The sequence below is a fragment of the Equus asinus genome, chromosome 21 (assembly GCF_041296235.1).
Source record: "Equus asinus isolate D_3611 breed Donkey chromosome 21, EquAss-T2T_v2, whole genome shotgun sequence".
Classification (NCBI taxonomy): Eukaryota; Metazoa; Chordata; class Mammalia; order Perissodactyla; family Equidae; genus Equus; species Equus asinus.
Window position 1 is genome coordinate 93,520,540 of NC_091810.1, and position 10,247 is coordinate 93,530,786.

The 10,247-nt window shown below is 44.0% G+C and overlaps 1 protein-coding gene across 6 annotated transcripts in view; it reads right to left on the reverse strand.

Annotated features, from left to right (window-relative positions):
* Positions 1 to 2,567, reverse strand: part of HLTF (helicase like transcription factor) — a 55,606-nt gene extending 53,039 nt beyond the window's left edge. For 4 of the 6 annotated variants that reach the window (XM_014838542.3, XM_070493628.1, XM_070493627.1 and 1 more), the window contains exons 1-2: positions 2,189 to 2,439; positions 948 to 1,155 (exon numbers count right to left, since the gene is read on the reverse strand). In XM_014838542.3, coding sequence (XP_014694028.1) covers positions 948 to 1,155; positions 2,189 to 2,211 — 231 coding nt within the window. In that variant the 5' untranslated portion in view covers positions 2,212 to 2,439. Of the gene's footprint in view, positions 1 to 947; positions 1,156 to 2,188 lie in introns of all 6 variants that reach the window. The other 2 variants (XM_014838541.3, XM_070493625.1) reach the window with 2 other exon arrangements.
* Between the last annotated feature and the right edge of the window lie 7,680 nt (positions 2,568 to 10,247).

Consider the following 10,247-nt stretch of genomic DNA (forward strand, 5'->3'; position numbering starts at 1 on the left):
CGAAAAAATGAACTATAACAAGATATTTTTAAACAATCAAGAAAACTGATTACGGATTAGTTATTAGATGTACTAAGGAATTTTTTTTTAAGTATGAAAATTACACATACAAAATGTCTGAATTTTTTAGAGATACATAATGAATTACACGGGTGTAAAGTGATACAGTTGGGATTCTTAGTACAGAAGGACAAAACAAAAAGTGATGAAGCAAATATGCAAAAAACTTCTTAACTGCTGAATCTGGATCATACGTATATGGGAGTTTATTGCATGTTTGAAATTTTTCACAATAAATTAAACACATAATACTAGAGGTATATCATCCAGATAACAGAGAGGCATACTAGACAACCATAGAAAGACAACTACTCATCAGTCTCTCGTTTTCTCTCTCACACACAATGCAGAGAATAGACATACAGAAAGACACACAGGAGGAAAAACTGAGAGACAGGTAGTCTTACTACGGAAAGAAAAAAGGACCCAAAAATAGACAATTCTCCTATCTAGCAGGAGCAGATCTTCCTAAATTGAAAACACTAAACTACAGACACGAGCTGAGGGACAGAAAAGGAGAAAGCAACAGACTGACTTGGAAGTCATTTTGCAAACGTACCACGCAGTATCTGTGCTTTTTGGGCAAATCACTGAACCTGCCTGAGCTTCCGTTCTTCAGTAATAGAAAGGGGATACAGATGTCCTAACGTACCTCACGGTCACTATGGTGACCGAAGGAGACCATACAGGAAAAAGTGCTTTGTACACTGTAAGCACGACGTAAATGTAAAAGAATTAAGTCATGAGGTGTTTGTTATCTCTTGCTCAGACATATTTCAATTACTTAAAGTAAAATAAACATTAACTACACATAGCACCTTGTAATTCTTATTTTCTAGGTTAATATCATCACTGAATCACAACTTAATATCTAATGTTATACTCACTACTCCTGTGTAATAGCGCAGTCCAACTACATGACCTCTCAGAGTTCCAAATAAAACTGAATCTAGCTCTTCATCGCTGGTTAGGAAGTCATCTGGAGGAATAATATCTTGGAATTCAAAACGGGGAAAGAAAGTTGGATATGAGAGGCGTGGAACATTTCCATGGACTCCATATTGGACAGTCTGCAAGTACTTCCAAACAGGATCTCTACGGAAAAAAAAAAAAAGGAAAAAAGGGCAGAGTAAAACCATACAATATTTACCCAAATATTTCTCAAAGACCATACCACATTTATAGGCCAACTGTTTTCTCACACTTTATTTCAACAAATCAAACCTTATGTGGGAATGAATCGCACTATAAAGATAACAGGGGCAGGAACGGGGAGGGGGACGTTTCCAGGAGCCCCCCTGTCCAGTAACGCCTCTTCTACCCAGCGGGATTCAACAAGGAAACCCCAATAAGGGTTCACATCTGTGTCCTAGCGATGCCCATCGATTTAAACAAACGTCGCGACGTCTGTAACTTGAATCAAACGCCAAAACTGCGCTAGAGACGGAGCTCTGAGAGACCCGCGAGGACGGAACTCCCAACCCCGCGAAGCCGAGCCACCGCACAGGTAAGGCGGCCAGCACCCACGGCTCAACGCCCTCCGCGCAGCACCCTCGGTCCGTTCCCGCCTCCGCACCGCGGGCCGCGGCGGTCGGCCCCACGCGTCGCCCTCGCGCCGGCTGCGGGCACCTCAGGGCCCCCACGGAGGACCGTTTCAGGCCGGCTTGCAAACGGCTCGGACCCTGAGGGGCGGGGGAAGTGGGCCGGGGCGTCGGCAAGTTTCCGCTCCCCTCGCAACACAGCATCTCCCCGGCGTCTCGGCCGTCCGCCGCGCCCGCGCCCGCGCCCCGGCTCCCCACACCCCGTCCGCGGCGCGCTCCCGGGGCCAGGGCTGCCCCGGCCTCTCCGCGGACGCCCACGCCGGCGCTCGGCCATCTGGGGGTCGTCGCAGCAGGCCCAGCCCGCGCCCCTGACACAGAGCCATCTCCCCAGGGCCCGGCCCCCGACGCCGCGGAGCCTCCGCCAGCCCACTCCGCGCTTCGTCCTCCCGCGGCCACGAGCCACCAGCAGGACGGACACCAGCTGCACCAGTCGCACCCGGGCCGCGAAGGGAACGCGGGGAAGGTCAGGTTCATGAGGGGACGCCGCCGGGCCGTTACCCTCGGCGCCCCACCCCCGCCCCCTTCACCTCTTGAACATCCAGGAGGACATGGCGCTGACTCGGTGACGAGAGCAACGCTGCGGCGCCCGCGACCGTTCTCGAGCCTCTTCGATACGCCTCCTCGCAGGCGAGAATCCGGGGCCCGGTTCGGGGTGCCGGAGCAGGAGCGCACCAGCGGGAAGCAAGACGCCGCGAGCCCAGTCAGACGTCGACGCCGTCTCCTTCTAGCAACAATCTGAGAGACCAGCGGCGCTTTGTGACTGGCACGGGGAACGTCCAATCGCGAGGAGGGACCGACGGAGACGAACCAATCAGAGCACTGGAGGGAGGGCAACTCCGCCCCGCGCAGCGATTCAAAGACCGTGGGGGGTCCCGGCTGCACGGGCGGTTCCATCCGGGTTCTTCCCCGCCCCCAAGGCGGGCGCGCGGGAAAGCCACGCGACCGCGGGAGCCAGGCTGCCGCGCGCGCGGCGTCCGCGTGTTCTGTGTAATTCGCCGCCTCGAACAGAGGGAGATGGCTGCCCCTTCCGCTGCTTCCCGGAGCCCTAAGCCTCGGCCCCGTTCTTCAGGCCCTGCCTCCTCCCGCCTCATTTTCTCCTCATCTGATGTGACGTGTAATAGGGTCTCCCACCGACTTAGGAGCCCTCAGCCAGCAGCGAGTTGGTGGCCCTCATTGCCCGTGGTGAAGCCCGGGAAGATGGCGTCAAAAGACTCATTTCGCTAGCGGATCCCTGAGCCACGCCGAGTTCAGAAGAGCTGACTTGGCGTTTAGACTGATGGACTCCCCGCTCCCTCTCTTTTTTTGAAGGAAATTTTTCATTTCTAGTAAAGCTATAAAGTAAAAGCAAAGCCGGACTGCGCCCAGGGCTCGGGAAACCGTCCAGAGAGAATGGCGGGATGGAGGACAGGCGGCTGCGGCTACTCGCGACGGTGACGCTGGCCGCAGAGAGGCGGCCGTGAAGGGTTTCCAGGAGACATTTATTCATTGTCTTCGACCGTCACGATCTGTGCACGTGAACCCGCAGTGGAATGAGAAGCCGAATTTGCAGCCATTTATTACTTCATGGCGCTAAGCAGCGGGAAAACGATGAGGAAGATGAAGATAGTGGCATTTCAAATTATTTTAATTATTTGACTTACGGAAGTATTATGAGGCAAATGGCAATGTAGTTCAATTTTTGGTGTGCCAGATTCTAAATAAGTTCTCGGAAAATATGCCAGAAAATGCCCAGATTGAAAATGTTTCGTGTAAAAAATTAATGAGCAAGCTATGCTCCTTGCACTGAAAGATAAAATTCCAAATGTGAAATTACAGATACACCTGACTCTTTCAAGACTTAACACCTATGACTAATGACTGTCCCTTGGTTAAAAATTGCAGATTGAATGAAGTAAAAATTTGCTATTTAGGGGCGGGCCTGGTGGCGCAGCGGTTAGGTGCTCCGCTGGCCTGGGGTTCACCGGATCCCGGGTGCCTACACGGCACCGCTTGGCAAGCCATGCTGTGGGAGGCGTCCCACATATAAAGTAGAGGAAGATGGGCACGATGTTAGCTCAGGGCCAGTCTTCCACAGCAAAAAGAGGAGGATTGGCAGTAGTTAGCTCAGGGCTAATCTTCCTCAAAAAAAAAAAAACTTGCTATTTCAAGTCAACATTTTTGTCCATGTTGTCACTATTTTACATCTCAGAACCAGCAGTTGACTTTGAAAGCATTCACTTAATCATTATTTTTATTTTAAAAAATGAACTGCAACTTGCACTACTGTGATTCAAATGTTACAAGTTACAAATTCATAACTATCACACTAGATAATGTTTTCTGAGAAATGAACATTTTTAACTGAAAAAGAGAATGGGAACTGTACAGTGGCTTGTGTCTTGGACCCAAGTATAAGGAGGACAGTGGCGCAAAGAGGACAGTGAGGAAGATAAGGGCCAGATTACATAGAAATTTATGGTCTATGGTAGAGTTTGTATTTCATTTTAAATGCACTAGAAAGCTATTAAATGTTTCAAGCAGGAGAACGACAATCCAAATTAGGCTTTGAAAAATTCACTCTGGCAGCACTGTGGAGGATGGATTATAGAGAAGAACAGAAGCAGAGAGACTGATTAGCTGATAGTTAGGATGACCGTGTCCAGCTAAGAGGTGATAGTCACTTAAAATGGGGAGGTGATGAAGCCTAGAGGACCAACAGGGTGTACTGATGGATGTGGATGTGGGTGCTGACGGAGAGTAGGGAATAAAAAATTCCTCAGCCACCCACTTCCCAGTTACAAATACACTTTCTCATCCCCCCTTTATGCAAATTAATCAAGCGGATCCCCTGTTTGATGCTTTGAACAAGAAATCAAAGGATGGCAATTGTGGCTCTATAATCTGTCCCCTACCTCCCACTCTTGTCACCTCCCAACCCACCTTGCCTATAATGGCCTTCACTAACTTCCCCAAAAGTTATGAATATTTTTATACATAACTATAAAGCCATTCTAACACCCAACAAAATTAATAATAAATCAATCCTGGGTGTCTTCTAATAACTAGTTCATAATAGAATTTTCACAATTGTCTCAAAAAATGATCTTTTATTTGTTAACAAAATAGAATTTTGAAGCCCTTGGTAAAGAAAATAACTTTAAGAATCTAAATTTCCAAAAGTCTGGCTTCAACACAAAAAACTTCCAAGTTTGTGCCATGACTAGTAGATTCTGGAAGACTATTTGATGTTGTAAAAGCTTGTTTGTGTGCTTCATTCCTCCAAAATGAGGTAGAGACAAAGTTTAGTGGAAGAGGAGAATTTTCAGGAATGACACAGGATAGTTCACAGAGTAAATCTCTAAGTGGATCTTAGGGAAAGGGCCCGGAATGCCATCACCCTAGGCCAAGCACCACAGGGGGAGGGATGATACATAGCCTAGCAAAGTTTCTGGAGATCTCATAAGAAAGCTATGCCTCATTTTCCAGAGAGAAGCCTGAAGATTCTGCAGATCTTAGAGCCTCAGAGACCAGAAACGTTCCAGGGGAGTACGAGTTAAGGCTAGCAAAGTGGCTCTGTTATGGGGCCCGAGGGCAAACTTTTGATATCCTACGAGAGTACCCAGCAAGTCTCCAGCACTCTGAAGACTGGAGGCCTTTGCAAGATGATGGTTCTAGCAAGCATAAGTAGGAGGCTGGTGCCGAAAGAAGAGGTGGGACGAGTTATGTCAGCAGTGGGCGCCTGCAGAAGAGGGAGTCCAAACATAAGCCTCCTAAAGGGTAAGAGAAAGGGGACTGAATTTGAAACATGCGTTTAATTGACTTCAAATCTATTTCAACCTTTTTTTTTTTAAGATTGGCACCTGAGCTAACATCTGTTGCCAATCCTTTTTTTTCTTCTTCTTCTCCCCAAAGCCCCCCAGTAAATAGTTGTATATTCTAGTTGTGCTACGTGGGACCGCCTGAGCATGGCTTGATGAGCAGTGCTGGGTCTACACGCAGGATCCAAACCGGTGAAACCCTGGGCTGGCAAAGCAGAGCGTGTAAACTTCACCACCCGGCCACAGGGCCAGCCCTGACTTTAAATATTAAAATAACTGGGGGCTGGCCCTGTGGCCAAGTGGTTAAGTTTGTGTGCTCCACTTCGGCAGCCCAGGGTTTCACTGGTTCAAATCCTGGGCACGGACATGGCAGTGCTCATCCAGCCATGCTGAGGCATCATCCCACATGCCACAACTATAAGGACCCACAACTAAAAATACACAACTATGTACTGGGTGGTTTGGGAAAGAAAAAGGAAAAAGTAAAATCTTAAAAAAATAATAAATAAATAAAATGACTGAACTACCTGGAAGTGACTAAATTACTTCCCATTAGGCAAACTGAAGGCTTAAGACAAATTAAGTTCAATAAAAAAAAAATAAAGATTTATCTTTGCAAATGGAGTTAGTGATTGAAATTAATACCCCCTATACATCCATATACACACACCTGTCAATGAATTTACGCCTAGATTTTTATAACAGATATCTCTAGCTGGTTGAATTAGGGGATTTTCATTTTCTTCTTTTTGTTTATATGCATGTAAAATGTTCCTGTATTGAACATATATTGCTTTTCCATTATAAGAAAATAACAAAAGCTATAAACTAAATTGTAGTAAAGAAATTTTGAAGTTTTTCAACTTTCTGGGTTTTTTGGGGTTTTTAAAGATTTTATTTTTCCTTTTTCTCTCCAAAACCCCCCAATTCATAGTTGTATATTTTTAGTTGTGGGCCTTTCTAGTTGTGGCATGTGGGATGCCACCCCAGCATGGCCTGATGAGTGGTGAGGATGCGAACCGGAGAAACCCCTGGCCGCCGACACGGAGCACACGAACCCAACCACTCAGCCATGATGCCGGCCCCCAACTTTCTGTTTTTAATTAATTTTAGACTTACCCAAAAGTTGCAAAATTATTACAAAAAGTTCCCTCATATCTCTTACCCCATTTACTTTAACAACATATATAATCATGGTACAATTATCAAAATCAGGAAATTGACATTGATCCAATGCTACTTTTGAACCATTTTTTAAAATAAAGACAAGGCAGAGGAAATGATAGAAAATAAAATCTTTTGTGACTTAGTTATTTACAACTGAATTTTCTTACACTTAATCAGGGCCCCTACAGATTCCGGGGCAGATTGCTGGGTACAACAACAGCTGATAGGGCAGAGGAAGTTTTATGTAAAATGAACATCAAGTAAAATTCTTAAGTAATATAATGAAATCAAGAGCTTGCCTTGAAGTAAGCACTCAATAAACAGTCTTATTCTCAAGACTATTATTGTTGTAATAGGGTGATCATCTAATGAGTCCTCTAGCACTTAACAAGGATTACAGTTGATTAAGGCTGTTTTCCTGGTGCTCATCAGCAAGGTTAGTCCCAAATACCAGAGTAAAACTGTTTCCAGAAGCCAGTCGTTTTCCCAGTTGCATGTCCTTGAAACAGACTGAATTGTTTTATCAAGAGCCAGGAGACACTCCCATCCTAACTCCCACTCTGAGAAATCCGTGGTGTTCTGGATTACAGAGGCCTTTCCCAGGAGATAACTGTTTCCTCCTCCTTTAGGCCTCAGCTCACTAAGTGCTCCTACGTGGCAGAACACCAGAGTTGCTGAAGCATCAGGCCTGCCGGGGATCTGTCCCCTCCTTCACTGCCTGCCCAGGATCCTGTTCCCAGCTTCAGGAAAACTCCACTCTGGGCTATGGAATTATTTAAGGTTCTTGTCATGGCCATGGCCAAAGTTCTTCTTATTTTAATGAATACTGCAAAGATTGGTGAATATTTTTCTGCCTCCTTTATGGCTAGGAAATTAAAATACCAAAACTTCAACTCTAAATGCAATTTTGATGTTATCAAAAACGTCATTTCTTTTAATGTGGGAAAGTATATTGTATTAGCAAATCAGTTTCCAGTCATCACAATTCACCAAACTATTGCATCTTACATCTAGACCTATTTAACCATAAAATTAATATTTAACTTGTCATTTCAAATAGTCCTTTAGAAAGTCTAAAAGAACTCTGCAAAAAATCAAACACGTTTCTCAAATTGAAAAAAAAAAGAAAGCATTCGAAGAGATTTTTAGAGGAATTTAATCTTCTAATCTAATAGAATTAGAAATTCCAAGAAACTCAAGTTCATAAACAGATGAGGATTCAGGGTCAGAAGATAATAATATTCTGCTTGAATTGCTAATTTTGTACTATTTACAAATAAAATTTTCATTTTTCAAATATTTTTAAGCAAGGTGTAGGGTCAAAGAGAAATAAGGTAAGATGAACATTAAAGTATTGATGACCTAGGTTATACTAAAGTCAACACAGCTGCCTCCAAATATTCAGAAAGTTGAGCACATCAGGAAACATCAATAGTTGGCTACATTATAAATTTGTGAAAAAGAAAGACAAAGTCAAGACATACATTTTTACCCATAAAATTAATATAGATTTTTTTAAAAGAATGAGAAACACAGCTAGCCTAGTATTTTAAGAGGGACTCTTTCAGATATTTCTGGTAAGAGATAAATCACTATACACTTGTTTAAAAATGACTATTTATTTGAAAGAAAACTTGAATTTAGGAAAGAAGTGGCAATAACTGGTACTTTTTTGAAGAAGAAGAAGAAGATTAGTCCTGATCTAACTACTGCAATTCTCCTCTTTTTTTGCTGAGGAAGATTGGCCCTGAGCTAACATCCATGCCCATCTTCCTCTACTTTATACATGGGATGCCTACCACAGTATGGCGTGCCAAGTGGTGCCATGTCTGCACCCAGGATCCGAACTGGCGAACCCCAGGCCAACGAGAAGCGGAACGTGCAAACTTAACCGATGTGCCACTGGGCCGGCCCCTGGTACATATATTTAAACATTTTTTTTACAAAATACCAAAGAGAATAGTTCTCAATCTTTTCCTAAGAATCCCTTTATTTTTGAAAGATTGTTTAAAACCTAATTAGCTTATTCAAGTTTTTTTTTTTTAAGATTTTATTTTTTTCCTTTTTCTCCCCAAAGCCCCCCAGTACACAGTTGTATATTCTTCATTGTGGGTCCTTCTAGTTGTGGCATGTGGGACGCTGCCTCAGCGTGGTTTGATGAGCAGTGCCATGTCCGCGCCCAGGATTCGAACTAACGAAACACTGGGCCGCCTGCAGCGGAGCGCGCGAACTTAACCACTCGGCCACGGGGCCAGCCCCCTTATTCAAGTTTTTAATCAAGACTTTCTAATTACCTTTAACAAACTTGAAGTTATATATTTTGAGTCAATATAATTTTTAAAGGCTTTGTCAAACCTATATATTTTGATTAAGGGGATATGTTTAATTTTTTTTTTATGCTGAAAATATGTATATAAATATTTTTACCTTTGCCAGGAGTTCCTGGCCTCAGGCTGGGAATTACAGAGGTTTATGTGCCAGGCACTGTATCTACACATACAAACAAAAAACAAATAGTACATGGCCACTAAGTATGTATAAAAGATAAGTAATAGACAATCTCTAAATATACAAAAGAAAATAATGCATGTCTTACATGGGCTTATAAATCAGCAAGGTACACAAAAAGAGATACAAGTCACTAAACTGCAAGAGAGATTAACAAAATTGGGTAACAGATAAAATATTGTGCTCTGGGCTAGGGAAATGGTGTTCAGAGGCTTGATGGACTAGTTAGCAGCTAAGCCAAAGGGGAATGATGAGTGGATTTCAAGGGGTATATTGTAAGGGGATCTTCAAAGCCGGAGAAAAAGGCACCAAGTCACAGAGAAGCAGCCCATTCAAAAGATGATGGAGTGTTTGAGTAAAAGAATGTCTAATATGAGACTGTATAAAACAGAGAAATGAAAATCTCATCCAACTAACGCTAGAAAAAATGCAGTTATGGGGCGGCCCCGTGGCCAAGTGGTTAAGTTTGCGCGCTCTGCTTCGGCAGCCCAGGGTTTTGCCAGTTCGGATCCCGGGCGTGGACATGACAGTGCTGATCAAGCCATGTTGAGGCGACGTCCCACATGCCACAACTAGAAGGACTCACAACTAAAAATACACAACTATGTACTGGGGGGCTTTGGGGAGAAAAAGGAAAAAAAATAAAATCTTTAAGTTATGTATTTCTCAATATCAATTCAGTATAGAATCTGAAGTGGCCTATGAAAATAACAAGAGGGTAAATATTTTCCTAAACACTGAGGCTTGACATGCTTTTTGTTGAGGTTAATAAGCCAAGGGGTTGCCCTGCTATCTTCCACTCACCCCAGGAGTCCTTTGCAATCAATGCCACACTTAGCAAGTGCAATATTATGATTTATAAGAAATATATATGACAAGTATATATTTGGTCTTCCTTCACAATTCCTGGCTCAGAGCTCCCAAAACCCATGGAATTTCCTAAGTATTGAGGGTGATAAATGTGTTTTTTGTTATGTTAGTGAAGGTGACTTTAGGACCACACTGAAGGGTGGGGGCTGGTTGCTAAGAAAACCAGCAAATATGTTCAGAGGATTGGAACTTTCAGTCCCACCCCCTGATTTCTTGGGGTGGGGGGGGTGGCGGGGGTGGCACT